We start from the raw sequence: 21,369 nt of genomic DNA on the forward strand, positions 1-21,369 counted from the left end.
TTCTTGTAAGCATATGGCAAGCTTTTTCCATTCACGTGGAAGATGACTGGCAAAACAAAATATTAGAGAAATGCCCAGTAATTTGATCAGGTCTGCTTTTGCAATCTGATTTGCATAACTCTGATTTGGATCAGCAGAAGTGTTTGCCTGGCTGCTGGACCGAGAGACTTCACAAAATTGGTATTGGATCACATGAATCAAAAATAGGCATTCAAAAGCCATATCCATGAACTACTCGGATGAGAGCTGTTCTGCTGACTCTATTTTGATTACTCTATCCATGTATGTAATATCCATTTAAGGCATGTTTCCAAGTATAATAATGGTCTCTAGAGTTCTTTTAAGCCACATCTATGCAATTTTGAGGTTTTGTCGTAAATAATATCTATGTGAATTTCTAATACTTAACTGATGTGATCTTTGCATACAGTTTATTCAATGCACAATTCAGTAAAATTGCTGTTGGATTTTTCAGTTATTGTAAAGTTATTTCAAAGGATTGTTTCCTTTATTAACAAAGATCTCTAATTCACTGATCATTAAATGTTCACAAATAGAAAAATCAGTAGTTCGCATTGGAATATCTGAAAAACTGTTACATAAATTGAATATTATAAAGCTTATAAAACTGTACTGTCAATAATTCAGGTGCTGCATATTGATGCATATTTCTGGGCTTTTGTTTTTGTCCGTCCCTCAGGTTTGCTAGTTTATTTTTCTGTTGTGCAATAGAAGAACAAGACAATGAGCTTTTGACTCTAGAAATCATCCATCGCTACGTGGAACTGCTGGATAGGTATTTTGGAAATGTATGTTTTCTGTGGTAAATGCATTTAAAATACCTTAATTTTATCACTTAATCGCTCCACTGTGCTGGTTGGAATTGCATATCTGATTACATTCTGCTTTAAAAAACAACTTGAGGTTTTACTCAAGGTGAGGCTTATTAGCGCTTTGGAATGGAACAAAAACTACTTGGTCAAGTATAAGTATACCATGGTTAGCTGCTAAATGTGTAAAGCTCGTTTAGCTCTGTCTCAGCAATTTGTATCTCATCTTCACCAACCTGCCTGCCACAGATGCATCTGTCCATGACAGTATCGGTAGGAGTGACCACCTTGCCTTCACATTGATAGAGTTAAGGGATTCCACAACCTACACTCTGCATCTTTGCCACCTTCAGTACTTCCTCCAAGTGGCGTTCAACGTGGAAAACCACTGATTCATCAGCTGAGGGAGGGCGGTACGTGGCTCTGCTTGCAGCTAGTTAATTAGTAACTGGCTTAAACCAGTTTTAAAACCTGTTTAACTGGCTTAAACAGGTTTTCAGAAGCTAGATTCAGACAGCATAAAAGCAAGCCATCTATAGTGCTGCTTTTGTCTGCACAGGTGTGCTGCTTTGGGCTGAATTTAAATGCTTCAGTTGGAGTTCGGTGAGAGGGCATTCGGTGACGAGGTAAGGAAGTGATCCTTTCATTTTCTGCCTTTCCTCAGAAAGAAGAGCAGCAGCCTTGGTAAGTAGGACTTGGTGAAAATTTCTACTGTCCTTAAAATCCTCTAAACTAGAGGAGGTCAAATTAAAGGGAGTAATTTAAGGGTAAGTCCTGGCAAAGCAACTCGGTCATGTGGAATGTTCCTCCTGTGCGAAGTTTGAAGTCAGGGACACTTCCAGTGTCCATGGTGACCATGTGCGCAGGAAGTGTCTCCAGCTGCAGCAACTTGAAATCTGCATTTCGGATCCGGAGCAGCGGCTGGAGTCATGGTGGAGCATCCACAGGGCTGAGATCTTCATGGATAACACATACAGTGAGTTGGTCACACCGCAGGCAAAGAGTGCACAGGTAGAAAGGGAATGGGTGACCACCGGACAGAGCAAAGCCACTGGGCAGGTAGTGCAGGAGGCCCCTAGGTCCATCTCCCTCTCTAACAAATTTTCCGTTTTGGATACTGCTGGGGCGATGGTTTCTCAGGGGAATGTAGCAGGAGCCAAGTCCATGGCACCAGATAGCTCAGCTGCACAGGGAAGAAAAAAAAGAGGGAGAGCAATAGTTTTAGTGGATTCTATTAATGGTACCAACGACATAGATAGAAAAAGGGATGAGGTCCTGCAAGCAGAATATAGGGAGCTAGGAAATAAATTAAAAAGTGGGATCTCCAAGGTAGTAATCTCAGGATTACTCCCAGTGTTATAAGTTAGTGAGATCAGGAATAGGAGAATAGACCGGATGAATGCATGGCTGGAGAGATGGTGTAGGAGGGGTGGATTTAGATTCCTGAGGCATTGGGACCAATTCTGGGGATGATGGGACTTGTAGAAGCTGGACGTGTTGCACCCCAGCAGGACCAGGACCAATATCTTCGTAGGCATATTTGCTAGTATTTTTGGGAGGGTTTAAACTAGTGGCAGGAGGTTGGAAAGACACGAGAGAGAAACAAAGATAGAAATAAAAGGCAGAAAAGTAAAAGGCAAAAGTGGAAGGCAGAGGAAACAGGGACTCGCAGCAAATAGAGTCCAGAGTACACAAAAATGTGTAAAAAGACAAGTCTGAAGGCATTGTATCTGAATGCGTATAGCATTCACAACAAGGTAGATGAATCAATAGCGCAAATAGATATAAACGGGTACAATATGTTTGCGATTACAGAGATGTGGCTGCAGGGTGACCAAGGCTGGAAACAGAATATCCAAGGGTATTCGATATTTAGGAAGGACAGGCAAAAATGGAAAGGAGGTAGCATTGTTAGTTAAGAATGAAATCAGTGCAATAATGAGAGAGGATATTACCTCAGAAAATCTAGATGTAGGTCTAGATGGAGCTAAGAAGCAACAAGGGGCAGAAAATATGAGTGAGAGTTGTCTATACACCTCCAAACATTCATGGTAAGGTAGGGGATAGTATTAAGCAGGAAATTAGAGATGCATGTAACAAGGATGCTATAGTAATCATGGGTGACTTTAATCTACATATAGACTGGGCAAATCAAATTAGCAATAATACCTGGAGTGCATATGAGATGGTTTTTTAGACCATTATGTTGAGGAACTGACTAGGGAACAGACTATCCTAGATTTGGTTTTGTGCAATGAGAAGGGGTTAATTAATAATCTTGTTGTGCTTTAGGGAACAGTGTCCATAATGTGATAGAATTCTTCCTTAGGTTGGAAAGTGAAGAGGCCCAATCTGAAACTAGGGTTCTAAATCTAAACAAACAAAACTACAAAGGTATGATGCATGAGTTGGCTAAGATAGATTGGGGAACTTCATTAAAAGGATAAAATGGTTAATATTTAAGGAATGGCTTTATGCGTGGAGCATTTTTATATTCCTTTCTGGTACAAAAACACAACAGGAAAAGTGGCCCAACAATGGCTAACAAAAGAAATTAAGGATAGTATTAGATCAAAAGAGATGTCATACGAAGTTGCTAGAAAAAGTAGCAAACCTGAGGATTGGGAGCAGTTTAGAATTCAGCAAAGGAGGACCAACAGATTGATTAAGAGGGGAAAATAGACCATGAGATTAAACTTGCAAGGAACATAAAGGGACTGTTAATGCTTCTATAAGTATGTAAGAAGAAAAGGATTAGTGAAGACAAATGTAGGTCCCTTACAGTCTGAAACAGGAGAATTTATAATAGAGAACAAGAATACGGCAGAGCAATTAAACAACTACTTTAGTTCTGTCTTCATGGTGGAAATCACAAATAACTTCCCAGAAATACTAGGGAACCAATGGTCTAGTGAAGAGGAGGAATTGACCGAAATTAGTATTATTAAAAAAACAGTGCTGGAGAAATTAATGGGACTGAAAGCTGATGAATACCCAGGGCCTCAATCTACATCCCAGGGTACTAAAGGAGGTGGCCATGGAAATAGTGGAGGCCTTGGTTCTCACCTTCCAAAATTCTGTAAATTCTGGAACAATCCCAGTAGATTGGAGGGTGGCAAATGTCACCCCACTATTTAAAAAAGGAGGGAGGGAAGAAGCAGGGAATTACAGACCGGCTAGCCTAACATCAGTGGTAGGGAAAATGCTAGAATCTGTTAGAAAGGATGTGACAACGGGACAATTAGAGAATATCAACGGGATTGGACAAAGTCAACATGGATTTATGAAGGGGAAATCATGCGTGACAAACCTACTGGAGTTTTTTGAGGATGTAACTAGCAGAATAGATGAGGGAGAACCAGTGGATGTGGTGTATTTAGATTTTCAGAAAGCTTTTGATAAAGTCTCACAAAAGAGGTTAGTGTGCAAAATTAAAGCACATGGGATTGGGGTTAATATGTTGACATGGATTGAGAATTGGTTAACAGACAGGAAACAGAATAGGAATAAATGGGTCGTTTTCAGAATGGCAGGCAGTGACTGGTGGGGTACCACAGGGATCAGTGCTTAGGCCCCAGCTATTCACAATATATATCAATGATTTTGGATGAGGGAACCAAATCTAATATTTCCAAGCTTGCTGACGACACAAAACTTGGTGGGAATGTGAGTGGTAAAGAGGGGTGTTAAGAGGCTTCAAGGGGTAGAATTTTCCCTTTGCTGGGGAGTGTTGTGCGTGAGCGGGCCAATTAAGGCCTGCCCAGTGCAACGTGCACCCAGAAGCACTGTGCGCTCCCTGTGAGTATGGGGGGAGGGATTTCCCTGAGCCAGGAGTGCGCTGTTTCATGCATGCATGCGAAGGAGTGCAGAAATCTCCCTGAGGCACACAGGTTGCCTCAGGGAGATTAGTTTTAAATTTTAACAGTTCAATAAAGTGTTGAAAAAATTTTTATGACATGTCCCCTCATGTGAAACTGTGACAGGAGCTGGGACATGTGCATTAATTTCAATAAAAATTTTTCAGAAAATTTAAAATCATTCATGAAACCTCATCCCGCCTGTGGATGAGGTTCCATGAAAAATATGAAGGCCGCCTGGGCTCTTCACCTGCCTGCCAATATTAAGGTTGGATGGGCAGCTCTGTTAATTATTTTAATTGTTAGTTAAATGGCCATAATAGGCATTTGACAGTTTGGCAGGTGCACAGCCACCTTGGCTGCGCGCCCGCCAAACTAAGAATCTAAATGACGTGCAGCGACGTTGGGACGCATGACCGACGTCACTCTGCGTCATTTTATGCCTCGGCGAGCAGGCCCCGCCCTTGCTCACTGAGCCAAAGATTCTCCCCAAGATGACTTAAACAGGTTGAGTGAGTGGGCAAATACATGGCAGATGCAGTATAACGTGGATAAGGGTGAAGTTATCCACTTTGGTCGGAAAAACAGAATGGCAGAGTATTATCTAAATGGTGATAGTTTGGGAAATGCCGATGTGCAAAGGGACCTGGGTATCCTTGTACACCAATCACTGAAAGCAAGCATGCAGATGCAGCAAGCAGTTAAGGCAAATGGTATGTTGGCTTTCGTTGCAAGAGGACTTATGTACAGGAGCAAAGATGTCTTACTGCGGCTGTACAGGGCCTTGATGAGACCACAACTGGAGTATTGTATGCAGTTTTGGCCTCCTTACCTAATAAAGAATATACTTTCCATAAAGGGAGTGAAGCGAATGTTCACCAGACTGATTCCTGAGATGGCAGGATTGTTGTTTGAGGAGAGATTAGGCCGACTAGGCCAGTATTCACTGGCGTTTAGAAGAATGAGAGAGGATCTCATTAAAACATATAACATTCTGACTGGGCTGGACAGTCTGGATGTAGGGATGCTGTTTCCTCTGGCTGGGAAATCTGAAACAAGGGGTTACAGTCTCAGGATATGGGATAGGCAATTTAAGCCTGAGATGAGGAGAAACCTTATCTGTGGAATTCTCTACCACAGAAGGCTGTGGAAGCCAAGCCATTGAATATATTTAAGGAGGCAATAGATTTCTAGACTCTGAAGGCATCAAGGGGTATGGGGAGAGAGCAGGAATATGGTATTGAGACAGAGGATCAGCCATGATCATATTGAATGGCAGAGCAGGCTCAAAGGGCTGAATGACCTATTCCTGCTTCTATTTTCTATGTGATAGATAATTAAACAACTCACTGGAGGAGGTGGCTCCACAAATATCCCCATCCTCAATGATGGAGGAGCCCAGCACATCAGTGCAAAAGATGCAGCTGAAGCATTCGCCACAGTCTTCAGCCAGAAGTGCTGAGTGGATGATCCATCTCGGCCTCCTCTGGAGGTCCCCAGCATCACAGATACTAATCTTCAGCCGATTTGATTCATTCTACGTGATATCAAGAAACGGCCGAAGGCATTGAATAGTGCAAAGGCTATGGGCCCTGACAAAATTCCGGCAATAGTACTGGAGACTTGTGCTCCAGAGCTTGCTGCGTCCCTAGCCAAGCAGTTCCAGTACAGCTGCAACACTGGCATTTAGCCAGCAATGTGGAAAATTGCCCAGTTATGTCCTGTAGACAAAATGCAGGACAAATCCAATCCGGCCATTTACTGCCCCATCAGTCTACTCTCGATCATCAGTAAAGTGATGGAAGAAGTCATCAACAGTGCTATCAAGTGGCACTTGCTTAGCATTAACCAGCTAACTGACACTCAGTTTGAATTCTGCCAGGGTCACTCAGCTTCTGACCACATTGCAGCCTTGGCTCAAACTTGAGCGAAAGAGCTGAACTCCAGAGGTGAGGTAAGAGTGACTGCCCTCGACATCAAGGCTGCATTTGATCGAGTGTGGCATCAAGGAGCCCTGGCAAAAGATTGGAGTCAATGGAAATCAGGGGGAAAACACTCTGCTGGTTGGACTCATACCTAGCACAAAGGTATGTATGTTGGAGGTCAGTCATCGCAGTTCCAGGGCATCACTGCAGGAGGTCCCTAGGGCAGTGTCCTTGGCCCAACCATCTTCAGCTGCTTTATCAATTACCTTCCTTCCATCATAAGGTGAGAAGTGGGAATGTTCACAAATATTCAGCGCCATTTGTGATTCCTCAGATACTGAAGCAGTCCATGTCCAATTGCAACAAGACTTGGGCAATATCCAGGCTTGGGCTGATAAGTGGCAAGTAACATTCACACCACACAAGTGTCAGGCAATGACAATCTCCAACAAGAGAAAAACCCTAATCATCACCCCTTTACATTCAATGGCATTACCATCGCTGAATCCCCCATTATCAACATCCTGGAGGTTACCATTGACTAGAAACTCAACTGGATTAGCCATATAAATACTGTGGCTACAAGAACAGGTCAGAGGCTAGGAATCCTGTTGCGAGTAGCTCACCTCCTGAGTCCCAAAGCCTGCCGACAAGACATGTCAGGAGTGTGATGGAATACTCTCCACTTACCTGGATGAGTGCAGCTCCAATGACACTCGAAGCTTGTCCATCCAGGACAAAGCAGCCCGCTTGATTGGTACCCCATTCACTAACATTCACTCTTTCCACCACCGACGAACATTGGCAGCAGCGTGTACCATCTATAAGATGCACTATAAAACTCACCAAGACTCATTAGGCAGCACCTTCCAAACCCATGACTGCTACCATCTAGAAGGACAAGGGCAGCAGATAGATGGGAACTCCACCACCTGGAAGTTCCTCTCCAAGCCACTCGTCATCCTGACTTGAAATATATTGCCGTTCCTTCACTCACTAGGCCAAAATCCTGGAACTCCCTCCCTAACAGCACTGTGGGTTTACCCACACCACGTGGACTACAAGAAGGCAGCTCACCACCACCTTCTCAAGGGCAATTAGGGATGGGCAATAAATACTGGCCTAGCTAGTGATGCTCACATCCCGTAAAGGAATTTTAAAAAATAAATTATTTTAGATTTTAAACCTCTTTCCATGATTCCTGCATCACGTTACTTTTAGATTAGAGGTCTCCTTGTGGAGATTTTAATTCTCAGTTAAGATTATTTGAAATTTGAATCTAACTCAGGAATAACATGTCAATTAAATATTATTTTCTTTAGTGCAGTAGGTTAGGGAACTGGTAAGTTTCATTGAGGTGGTAGAACACAATTGATGGGTCACATTTCCTCCTTAGTGAATTTCAGATCTCAGTGATAAATCTGTGGGGAGGCAGCAGTAGAGTTGACAGTAGACTCCCAAGAGAGACGGCAAGGGCGAGGAGGATCAGAAGTGTGTGCATCAAGTCTGTTTAGAGAGCACAACGCTCATTGGGTTTGTGAAAAAGGCCTACTCCTCTCAATGAGACAAATGGTAAACATAGGGTACTGAAAGAGATTTAGGAAAATATTTTGAGATTCTTTTGAGTTTGCTGTTCCACTGTGGAGTAGTAACATTCATTGAATACCACTTGTTTTAAAAGTTGAGAATATCTTTAAGGTGTTGATTTGTACTCAATAAATATTTACCTGTTTTTAATATAGTACTAGTTATTTTTCTGAATTCTTTTCTGTGAAATAATAAAGTTTGAGAGTTGGTGTGTAAAATTCCTAAAACTGCTACATAGCCATATTAGTTAATGCTTAATATTGTTCTTACTTATGGAATAGATTCTAAAATCTCCTGCTCCTTTATGTGGAGCTGTTATGTTTGCCATCCAAGAATTATTTTGTACAAACTTACTTTAGATTTGGGGCCATGCAGCTTATTTCGATAGATGGTTAGCTAGTGGTTCAGAATAACGCCAACTGTGCAGGTATGATCCCCATTCTCGCTGAGGCAGACTGGGGCCTGTCTCGTCACCTATGCCACATAATAAGTGGAAGGTAATGGCAAACTGCCAGAGAAAAAAATCAGCCAAGAAAACAGCTCAGGATGAAACATCAGCAGACAACGAGCCAAGAACTTGCCTTCAGGCAGAGCATACATCACTCACTCACTTTAGATTTGTATGAAAATACTAAGCAGGACAGTCAGCATCTATAAAAGACAAAGCTTGGGAATCTCCCTGGTGTTGGATCTTTAGTTTCCTCTAAAGGATACAATCTCTAATTCTGAATTTATTTTTTTTTACTGAATTTTGTGGTTGCCAGGATGATGTGTTAGAAAATTGAGTAATTTTTCATTTTTGCATAATATGCAGGCTATGGATTGTAAATACAGATAAGGTAAATGTCCCAACAATGTCCCTCAACTATAAATTCAAAGCACATCTCCTACTGCACTGGAATATACCCAATCAGAAATAAATACTGGCTGTGTCTGGACCACCAGCTGCAAGGATGAGACTGAATTAATTTCACTTAAGAATCAGAGAGAGAGAATAGACTTGATCATATTAGTTTGGATTGGATTTAAACTTCCATCCTAGAATGGAAAGATAATAACTGCTTTGCCAATTAACCCTCAGGTGCTTTTTAAAATAATAAATTGTAAAATGAAAAACTTGTAAACTGAACATAATTCCTGGTTCTGTCGTGCTTCAAAGAACTGAGGATATAATGCAAACAAAGAAAAATCACATGGTATAAATATTGTATCTAAAATTCAATAGCAGATAGGATACTTAGCATTCAACTGCACTAAATATGTAATCAGAATATTTTGAGGACTACACATCTACACAATTATTTGTGTAATTCTTTATATTAACAAATTCACTGTGGGTTCAGCAACTGGCAATTTTGGTGCTTTTTCTTAGGTCTGTGAACTAGACATCATCTTTAATTTTGAGAAGGCCTATTTCATTCTTGATGAATTTCTAATTGGAGGAGAATTGCAGGACACCTCAAAGCAAAGTATACCAAAAGCGATAGAAGAAGCAGATATGCTTCAAGAGGTAAGGCATAGATTTGCTGATATCTGAAGCAAAAACCTTGTATTTATATTAGTGTTCATACAAATGTTTGCATGTTATTCTATACTGTGTTAAAATGTGGTCGTTGCAGTTACATAGAAACATAGAAAATGAGAGCAGGAGTAGGCCATTCGGCCCTTCAAGCCTGCTCCACCATTCATTATGATCATGGCTGATCATTCAACGCAATAGCCTGTTCCCGCTTCCTCCCCATATCCTTTGATCCCTTTCGCCCCAAGAGCTATATCTAACTCCTCCTTGAAAACATACAATATTTTGGCCTCAACTACTTTCTGTGGTAGCGAATTCCACAGGCTCACCACTCTCTAGGTGAAGAAATTTCTTCTCACCTCATTCCTAAATGATCTACCCTGTATCCTCAGATTGTGACTCCTGGTTCTGGACTCCCTCACCATTGGGAACATCCTTCCTGCATCAACCCTGTCTAGTCCTGTTAGAATTTTATAGGTTTCTGTGAGATCCCTCCTCATTCTTTGAACTCCAGCGAATATAATCCTAACTGACTCAATCTCTCCTCATATATCAGTCCTGCCATCCCAGGAATCAGTTTGGTAAACCTTTGCTGCACTCCCTGTAAGCAAGAACATCCTTCCTCAGATAAGGAGACCAAAACTGCGCACAATATTCCAGTGTACCAAGGCCCCGTATAATTGCAGAAAGACATCCCTGCTCCTGTACTCGAATCCTCTCATTATGAAGGCCAGCATACCATTTGCCTTCCTTACCGTCTGCTGCACCTGCATGTTTACCTTCAGTGACTGGTGTCCGAGGACACCCAGGTCTCGTTGCACATTCCCCTCAATTTGTAGCCAATCAGATAATAATCTGCCTTCCTGTTTTTGCTACCAGAGTGGATAACCTCACATTTATCCACATTATACTACATCTGCCATGCATTTGCCCACTCACTCAGCTTGTCCACATCACACTGAAGCATCTCTGCATCCTCCTCCCAGCTCACCCTCCCACCCAGCTTTGTGTCATCTGCAAATTTGGAGATATTAAATTTAGTTCCCTCATCTAAATCATTAATATATATTGTGAATAGCTGAGGCCCAGCACCAATCCCTGCGATACCCTACTAGTCACTGTCTGCCATTTAGAAAAAGACCCGTTTATTCCTACTCTTTGTTTCCTGTCTGCCAACCGGTTTTCTACCCATCTCAGTACACTACCCCCAATCCCATGTGCTTTAATTTTACATGCTAATCTCTTATGTGGGACTTTGTCAAAAGCCTTCTGAATGTCCAAATGAACCACATCCACTGGCTCCCCATCATCATATCTACAAGTTACATTCTCGAAAAATTCCAGTAGATTTGTCAAGCATGGTTTCCCTTTCGTAAATCCATGCTGACTCTGTCCAATTCTGCCACTGTTTTCCAAGTGCTCAGCTATTAAATCTTTTATAATGGACTCTAGAAATTTTCCCACTACCAACGTCAGGCTGACTGGCCTATAATTCCCATCTTTCTCTCTACTTCCCTTTTTAAATAGTGGGGTTACATTAGCTACCTTCCAATCTGTAGGAACTGTTCCAGAGTCCATAGAATCTTGGAAGATGACCACCAATGCATCCACTATTTCTAGGGCCACTTCCTTTAGTACTCGTAGTTCTTTTAAATAATTAGATCTTGTACCTTGTGCAAGGTATTTTCTTTAACTCTCCCAATGGTTCAGTTGATTAAGACAGCAAATAATGAACCATAAAGATTGGGTTGTAAAAAGTTTCATTTCCCAGTGTAGGGTGCTAGATTAGCAGCCACAGTTCTAGCTACCCATCAACCCTTGTTGGAAAACTTACTATTGGTTTCTTTTTAATGAATCCAAAAGACTGGTTGGTTGTACTTTTTGTAAAATGTTCATGGATGTTGACTGAAAGCAGATTATGTTCAGCACTGATGTCTCTTTGTAGTCTAACAGCCCTCACTGTTCAGGTTCATACATGAAGAATGGGAGCTGGCTGATCCTGTAAATCTGTACTCTAGCAAAGAAGCAATGGCTTCAAAGGAAGAAAATTGGGAGCGGGGAAATGGAAGAAAAGATTGTATTTTCTTTTGCAACAATTTTAAGGCATATTTGAGTCATTGTGGGAGTTTGATATTTTCACTGCCAGAAAACGGAAAAGTTTGCTTTGGCGTTAAAAATACTACTCAGTTGTTGCATGGGTTTTTAAAAAAATTTTTGGTGTAGACTCAGTTTTGAAATCTTGTTTTCATTTAATAATTCCCGATATTCCATTTTATGCCAAATAACTCTCTTTACTGTTGTAATAAAACTTTACGTTGATTTATTTTAAACATACACCAGTTGGATTGTAATACCTGTTTAGGATTTTCAAAGAATGTATTTACATTATCCAAACCTTGTTTATTGTTTAGGAAAATCTGCAGAGAATTTTGTGGCTGGCTGACCATCATAGTAAGCACATGCCTCTAGGCATAAAGACATTTCCAGGCCTATATATTTATTTTTCTGAAAGGCCTAAGCCCTCGTACTGAAGTTATTCCTTGCACTTGTATTGATACTCTCACCATTTAAATGTTTCTCAACTCTATTTTGATCCCTTGGTCACATTCACTCATTTCATTTGGGCAATTGCTTTGCTATGAAATTAGTTTCTGTGAGGAATTATTGATCAGTTTGCAGACTTCATTCTAAAATAAATAAATCAATGCCATATTACATGCTTTGCATAGTCTTATTAACAAAAATTTTAATGAAATAACCTTAACATTGAGTTGAGTTGATTTAACTAATATTGCAACATGTTTGTTCCAGACCATGGAAGAATATATGGCAAAGCCAACATTCTAACTTGGGCTTTTGAAGAACTGGACGATAGGCTGAATTTCTAAACCAAGCACATAAACCTACAGTGACTTAAAAATTAGATACATTTTGCAGCTGTATCTAGAAGAAAGTAGAAGGATGACACCCAAAATGCAATAGCAAATTAGCACTGTGCTATGCTCAAGCATAGCTTGTTTATAATGTTTTTGTATGTATATCTGTGTGTTGTATTGTTCATTCTAAGCTTTTGTTCGCTGTTATGTAGTAGGTATGAAGCTTCACTACTTTTTAAAAAAAAATATGCATTTCTTACAAATCTCTAACTAGATAATATTGTAGCTCTTCTATTGTCACTCAAAATATTCTATTTATATAAAAATCAATCAAATCTGCAAAAGATGCTTCTAATCATTATAATTAATAAACCATTAATTCTGAAATTTGTGTACCAAATTCAGGTAGGGGACTGAAGTTGTCAGTTAATATAATAGTAATTTATTCTGAAAATGATCATCTCCATTAAGCTTTTTTTCTTTTTGAAAGAAGTGTTTCTCATGTGTTGGTGCAGATTCGATGGGCTGAAGGGCCTCTTCTGCACTGTGTGATTCTGTGATAACCTCACAAGACACAAGAATATTACATTCAAATACTTGAAATAGGTTGAAGCTATAAGAACTTAAAAGCATTGAGCACATAGTCTAGGCTGGCGTTACCATATAGTACAGAGGGAGAACCGAATTTTCAGAGGTGCGGACTTTGAACGTAGGTTCCATCTGTTCATTCAGCTGGATGTAAAAGATTTATAACACCATCCAAAGAAGAGTTAGGAAATTATCTCAGTGTGCTTCAGTCAACATTACCAAAAACCAGATTAATTGATAATTTTTTCATCATTGCAAAACTGAAATTATTTGCATTCTAAAGCAGCCAAACCTGATGTCGATTTAAGATTCTGGCCCCTTCTGAAGCCCTGAAACCCATTTAAATTCTGGTTTGAAACATGAACTAGTGCAAAGCTCTTGGCAGGTAACTGTGACCACTGCTCAATAGAGGAACCTGGCTATAGGTAATTGAGGACTAGTAAGATCGTCTTTTGAGCCTATGGAATTTGAACATGGAGGCAATTTTTACCGAAACAATCCATCTGTTGGAAATGTACAATGAGGTTATCCGTCTGTGTGGAAACTACATTAGGAGCCCAATGCAAATGATAAAAAGTTGGCCTTATTTATTATTAACATTCTTAGATTAGCAAGTTGCAATATGCTTAGTCACTCCCTATGGTTTTTGAGCAGCATTGTGGTTTCTATAAGCTATCTGTGTTGACATCCCAACTTAGATTTATTATTGATTATTTAACTTAATAAAGATTTTTCTCCCTGATGAATATCAAAATCTCCATTTTTGATTTCATTTTAGCAATTTGCCACTTAAAGAAACAACCAATTATATGTATTTTTCTAAAATCTTTCACAATAATCCTATTCTCAAAAATTTTGTTTTAATTTAGAAAGGTGTATGTTCTCCAATCATAATCCAGAAAAATTAATTTAGTTCAAATTTTTAAAAAAGGGTCTATGAAGAATTTAGCAATAATAGTTGCATATAATGTACTTGTATCATTTAAACATGGATTTAAAAATAAAGAATTGTAATTAATATTCCACAGCTAATGCAGTGAGTCAATTTAACCACATTTATTCTTACACACAGGTTCCATAAGCACCAATGCACAAATTGTTGAAACGCTTATTTATTAGAAAATTAGAGCAAGCTTATTGTGGTGTTGTACTGTTGGACACTAATACCTATTGTGGCTGTGCTATCTCGTGCTAAATGAACTCATACTACAATCCACTCTATTGCTCGTTCCTCCTTAAACATTTAGGGCAGAATTTTCCCCCCGTTGGTGGGGAAGTTCAGGAGCGGGCACATGGAGGCTCGCCTCTGATCTGCCCCCGAATGGCACTGCCATTTTACATGTGCGGGCCAATTAAGGCCCGCCCAGGGTGACGTCCGCAAGGAAGCGTGATGTGCTCCCTGTTGGGATGGTGGGGGGGGATTCCCTAAGCCGAGGGTGTGCTCTTTCGTGCATGCGTGCGAAAGAGTGCCCTCATCTTCCTGAGGCTAAGTGCTGCATCAGGGAGATCGGCTCCACAATAAAAAATCTTAAAAACAGAGAAAAAAAAATTCCTTGACATGTCCCTTCATGTCCCCTCATGTGACACTGTCACGAGTTGGGACATGTCCATCACTTTTAAATACACTTTTATTAAATTTTTTAAAACCTACATGAAACCCCATCCCGCCCATGGATGAGGTTTCATGCTTTTTCCAATGCCCGCCAACTTTAAGATTGGATGGGGCAGGTCCACTAATTACGTTAATTACTTTGTCAATGACCTCAATAGGCCATTGACAGGTTGGCGGGCGCACAGCTGATTCTGAAAATTGAAATGACGGGAGGTGACGTCGGGAGATCCGCCCGCTGTCACCCCGCGTCATTTTATGCGTTGGCGTGCGGGCTCCGCCCCCACTCGCCAACCGGGAAATCCTGGCCTTAGTATTTTTTTCTCTAAAAGTTGCAATGACTTCCGCATCAACCATTCTGTGTGGCCAAGCAGTACTGTGTAAAGTAACCTTTATCAACCTCTTTCCACATTATCTTAGTTGCAATTTTAAATTGAGGACAACTGAATCTTCAATCAGAGGAAATGGAATTGCCCTATTCACTATTACAAAGGTCCATACATTAAAATTTCTATCAAATTTCCTTTCAGCCTTCTCTGCTCCAGTAGAAATAGTGCCAACATCTCAAAGATAAAAACAAAAAACTGCGGATGCTGGAAATCCAAAACAAAAACAGAATTACCTGGAAAAACTCAGCAGGTCTGGCAGCATCGGCAGAGAAGAAAAGAGTTGACGTTTCGAGCCCTCATGACCCTTCGACAGAACTAAGTAGAAATAGGAAAGGAGTGAAATATAAGCTGGTTTAAGGTGTGTATGGGGTGGGGGGGGGGAGGTTGGGTGGGGGGAGAGAAGTGGAGGGGGAGTGTGGTTGTAGGGACAAGCAAGCAGTGATAGAAGCAGATCATCAAAAGATGTTAGACAACAGAACAAAAGAACACATAGGTGTTGAAGTTGGTGATATATATCTAAACAAATGTGCTAATTAAGAATGGATGGTAGGGCACTCAAGGTATAGCTCTAGAGCTCCTGTCTCAATCTCTGTCCACCAATATCCATTACAAGCCTACCGACTCCCACAGCTACCTTGACTATGGCTCCTCACACCCCGCTTCCTGTAAGGACTCCATCCCATTCTCTCAGTTCCTTCGCCTCCGTCGCATCTGTTCCGATGATGCTACCTTCAAAAACAGTTCCTCTGACATGTCCTCCTTCTTCCTTAACTGAGGTTTTCCAGCCACGGTCGTTGACAGGGCCCTCAACCGTGTCCGGCCTATCTCCCGCGCATCCACCCTCAGGCCTTCTCCCTCCCTCCCAGAAACATGATAGGGTCCCCCTTGTCCTCACTTATCACCCCACCAGCCTCCGCATTCAAAGGATCATCCTCCGCCATTTCCGCCAACTCCAGCATGATGCCACTACCAAACACATCTTCCCTTCACCCCCCCCCCCCTGTCGACATTCCGTAGGGATCGTTCCCTCTGGGACACCCTGGTCCACTCCTCCATCACCCCTTACTCCTCAAACCCCAGCTATGGCACCACCCATGCCCACGCAAAAGATGTAATACCTGCCCCTTCACTTCCTCTCTCCTCACCGTCCAAGGGCCCAAACACTCCTTTCAAGTGAAGCAGCATTTCACTTGCATTTCCCCCAACTTAGTCTACTGCATTCGTTGCTCCCAATGCGGTCTCCTCTACATTGGAGAGACCAAACGTAAACTGGGCGACCGCTTTGCAGAACACCTGCGGTCTGTCCGCAAGAATGACCCAAACCTCCCTGTCGCTTGGCATTTCAACACTCCACCCTGCTCTCTTGCCCACATGTCTGTCCTTGGCTTGCTGCATTGTTCCAGTGAAGCCCAACTCAAACTGGAGGAACAACACCTCATCTTCCGACTAGGCACTTTACAGCCTTCTGGACTGAATATTGAATTCAACAACTTTAGGTCTTGACCACCCTCCTCCATCCCCACCCCCTTTCTGTTTCTTCCCCCTTCCTTTTGTTTTTTTTTCCCAATAAATTATATAGATTTTTCTTTTTCCCACCTATTTCCATTATTTCTAAATATTTTTAAATCTTTTATGCTCCCCCCACCCCCACTAGAGCTATACCGTGAGTGCCCTACCATCCATTCTTAATTAGCACATTTGTTTAGATATATATCACCAACTTCAACACCTATGTGTTCCTTTGTCTGACATCTTTTGATGATCTGCTTCTATCAATGCTTGCTTGTCCCTACAACCACACCCCCCCCCACTTCTCTCCCCCCACCCACCCCCCACCAACCACACACCTTAAACCAGCTTATATTTCACTCCTTTCCTATTTCTACTTAGTTCTGTCGAAGGGTCATGAGGACTCGAAACGTCAACTCTTCTTCTCCGCCGATGCTGCCAGACCTGCTGAGTTTTTCCAGGTAATTCTGTTTTTGTCCAACATCTCAAATGTTGTTGTGTAACTATTGTTTCTCATCCCTAGCATGCCTTGGTGAATCTATTGTAATAAAATGAGGACAATGACTGGTGGCAACAATCGATGTTTAACTAGATGAAGGCAACATCTGGCAAGATATTGTGGGTGTACCTTTACCACATGAACTGAAGCAGTTCAAGGTAGCAGCTCAATGCCACCACCAGGGCAATCCTTTAGAGCCTATTTCTCTGCTCCTTTCAACTTTATTTCCCAGGATCTGTTTCTGATCCGGCCTTGTCCCTTACCTGGAACTGTCTTCCAGGACCAGTTACTGCCCCAGTCTCTGGTTTGGGTCCGCCTTCTCGATTTGCGGCCTTCTCCCTGCCCCCCTCCCCGTGTCCTGCTCCCTGGGACACCTCTCAAATGGCGTACCAGTTTCCAGGTCAGCTGACCTGCAGCTCTGAGCCCTTTCACTTCTTTGCTGCTTTTCCTCCTGCACATGCGTGCAGGGCCTCTTCCTCACCTAAAGAATGGGGAAAAAAAGACTAACTGCGCACGTGCAGCCCTTTCCCGGCTAACACATGCGCAGGAGTCCCGAGGCTTGCCGGGAACTGTAGTTCCTGGACTGCGGCTGCTGATTCAAAACCAAGAGATAAAAACAAAAAACTGCGGATGTTGGAAATCCAAAACAAAAACAGAATTACCTGGAAAAACTCAGCAGGTCTGGCAGCATCGGCGGAGAAGAAAAGAGTTGACGTTTCGAGTCCTCATGACCCTTCAACAGTACATGAGGACTCGAAACGTCAACTCTTCTTCTCCACCGATGCTGCCAGACCTGTTTTTCCAGGTAATTCTGTTTTAGTTTTTGATTCAAAACCAAGGTAAGTATCAGATTTTGTTACAAAAGAGGTTGTTGCGGTTTTTGGAGAAAACCTCTTATTCAGGCTGTGCTATCCTTACATTGGGTAGTCTGGGAGGATTGTCCCTTGTCACAGACAACAGATATAAATCTGGGATAATTTTAGTAGCTAAATATGTGAATAATATTTAAGAACTATTTTCTCTTGATCCCTTCCCCATTAAAGTGAGAGATTTTGGACTAGAGAATGGACCATGCTGTGCCTTTTATCAATACGTGAAACAGGCACCTAAGGGGCCAGTATGGCAGGCAACTCGAGCCCATCCTGTGTGCTATCCACTACATTTGATCAAGCAGGTGTCAGAAGTATTTGTAGATTTCCTTATAATACTGAAATAAGGGTCCTCCAGTAGTTGGACAGCATATTTACGAAATGGGTCTGCCTCAACACCTGATATGCTATGAAATAAACTAAAAACAGAAAGTGCTGAAAATACTCGGGTTAGGATGATGTTCTCACAAAACAGTGTTAATGGCCAGGATTTTCACCAAGTTGGGTTGACTAGAGAGCCCTTTAAAAATGGCACCCAGATCCCATTTCAGGGATACCCGACCCTATTCCTGGGCTGTCTAATTTTTGGGACCGCTTTTAAAGAGTGTAGGCTGCTTCCCGTCAGAAGCCCGCATCCGCACGCCTGACCTGACCGGCTCCATTGTGGAGATAGGCATGTCCTACTCCTCCGCAATTTTCATGGAGTCAGGCCAGGTTTTTAAAGAGTCCTGGTTCACTCCCATTCAGGAGTTGTTAACCCTAGTGTGCATGAGGGGACCTTTTAAAAGGTTTGCTGCCTTGAACAAGTTACATGCACCCACCCACCTCCATGTCCTCTCATGCCACCTAAGCCAAGGTCTGGCACTTCTATGCCCATTGACCCACTGTATACTTTCTAGAACCAATGAACACCACTATGTATAGTGAGATATGTTTAAAAAGAGCTTTAAAAAATTAATTACATTGATAAATTTCTGGACCAAGCTAAAAAAAGTATCAATCATCAAGCCCCTTTGAAGTTTCAAGAGGCACAAATCCTTGAAACCACTTAACTTGTGTCAACCAGCATTGTGAAATTGACTGCAGAGATCAGGGAGTCTGGGGAACAGGTGTTCTCATATTGTAATAGTTAAATTGGCTGAAAGCCCAGACAGCTATTAAAATATCAGAACCATGTACCCCAGGGAAAATATTGTTTGATTAATAGCCCAGGCTGTCTGATCTCTGCATGAGGGAACTTAGGGGATGGATGGAAGGTCAGAGCTTGTCATAGGTGACATGAGGGGACACGGGGTGGGTGGAATGGCAAAGTTTGGCATAGGAGCATGCAAGGACATGGTGGGTGGTAGGGCAGAACTGGAGATAGGGGGCATGAGGGGACATAGGGGTAGGTAGGTGGGGGCCATGAAGTGGCATGGATGGGGCATGGGGAGTGTTTGGAGGGTGAGGGCTGGGGGGCTTTGTGTCTTAGTTCACTGGGACACAGTCCCACAACATCGAGGCAGGTCTTTTAAACAGCCCACTCCACACCCAGCAGCCTCTGTGGTTGCCCCCACACTTCATATCAGTGATATCAGTGGCATCTCCCAGTGCAAGGTAGACCACTGCCCTTAGGCTGTCTACGTTGAACTCCAGCAGGACCACCTGTATCTCCTACTCAATGGGACAACAGCATTCAGCTTTACATGTAGTGTAGGTTTCTATAGGATTCAAGAGATCATAGACTGCATTCACATTGCCTTGTTTGCTTCCTTTCACCAGCCTGGAATCTTCCTCAACAGAAAGGAATATCATCCCCCCAACATCCAGCTCATGTGCAAGCTTTGGGCAGTGTTTTATGCATTGTTAATAATCCACTCTCTTCAGGTGTTGTTCCTCTCTTTCAAATCTGCTGTCATCACCATTGTCCTCACAAAACCAAACATTGACACCACCATCCTTGCAAGTTACTGCCCCATCTTCAACCGCTCTTTCATCTCCAAAGTCCTTAAATGCGTTGTTGCCTCCCAAATCTGTACCCATCTTTGAATGTTTGAATCCACTCCACCACAATACCAAAACCACCCTTAGAATGGCATTTTTGACTTTGATATGTGACTGTGTCCAAGGCAAAAATTACCCTCTTGTCCTTCTTGGCCTCTCTACAGCTTTTGACATGGTTGGCCATACGATCCTTTTCCAAAGCCTCTCCACTGTCATCCAGTTGGATGGAACTGCACTTTCCTGGTTCTATTCTTATCCAATCACAGCCAGAGTATGACCTGAGATGGCATCTCTTCCCATTCCCACACTCTTTGCTGCCCCCAAGGATCTATCCTTGGCCCCATCCTGTTTCTCATCTACATGATGCCTCCTGTGACATCATCCAGAAAAAACAGCCTCATTTTTCACATGTATGCTGAAAAGCTCTACCTCACCACCAGCTCTCTCAATTCCACCACTGTTGCTAAATTGTCACACTGCTTGTCAGATATCCAGTACTGGATGAACAGAAATTTCCTCCTGTTAAATATTGAGAAGATCGAAGTCATTGTCTTTGGCCTCCGCTACAAACTCCACCCCTTTCTCTGGCACAGTCTGAAAATGAATCAGACTCTTTGCAATCTCAATGTTATATTTGATCTTGAAATGAACTTCTGAACACAAATTTGTTTCATCACTAAGCCCACCTATTTCCAATTCCACAACATCACTTTACTCTGCCCCTGCATTATCTTATCCTCTGCTGAAGAAATCATTGATGCTTTTGTTCCCATTAGATTTGACAATCCAAATGCACTCAGAATCACAGAATTGTTATAGCAAAGAAAGAGGCCATTTGGGCCCAATGGGTCTCTGCCAGCTCTCCAAATGAGCAATTTACCTAGTGCCATTACCCTCCTTCTCCAGGTAACCCTGCAAATCCTTCCTTTCACTAATGCCTCAATTGAGCCTGCCTCCACCATACTCTCAGGCAGTGCATTTTAGACCTTAACCATTCATTGTGCGATAAAGTTTTTCCTCATGTCACTCCTGGTTGGCTTCCCATTTGCTACCTCCCCATCAACTTGAGGTTATCCAAAATGCCACGACTCGTGCTTATTTGCACCAAGTCCTGATTACATGCTCGCTAAGCTACACTGCCTCCTGGTTAAGCTAGGTTTGATTCTAAAATTTCTATCCTTTGTTTTCAATCTCTCCACAGCCTTGCCCTGCCTTATCTCTGTAATCTCCTCCAGTCCCACAACCCTCATGGTTTCAGTACTCCTCTAATTCTGGCCTCTTGAGAATTCCAATTTTAAATAGTGGCTGCCAAGGACCTAATTTCTGGAA

General features: G+C 42.1%; 1 protein-coding gene across 1 annotated transcript in view; it reads left to right on the forward strand.

The window, feature by feature from the left end:
* ap1s3a (adaptor related protein complex 1 subunit sigma 3a) overlaps positions 1-14,200 on the forward strand; it is a 41,825-nt gene extending 27,625 nt beyond the window's left edge. Inside the window, exons 3-5 of the mRNA XM_041213167.1 lie at positions 701-809; positions 9,572-9,709; positions 12,530-14,200. Coding sequence (XP_041069101.1) covers positions 701-809; positions 9,572-9,709; positions 12,530-12,565 — 283 coding nt within the window. The 3' untranslated portion in view covers positions 12,566-14,200. The remainder of the gene's footprint in view (positions 1-700; positions 810-9,571; positions 9,710-12,529) is intronic.
* Positions 14,201-21,369: the final 7,169 nt, after the last annotated feature.

The sequence above is a fragment of the Carcharodon carcharias genome, chromosome 2, assembly GCF_017639515.1.
Source record: "Carcharodon carcharias isolate sCarCar2 chromosome 2, sCarCar2.pri, whole genome shotgun sequence".
Classification (NCBI taxonomy): domain Eukaryota; kingdom Metazoa; phylum Chordata; class Chondrichthyes; order Lamniformes; family Lamnidae; genus Carcharodon; species Carcharodon carcharias.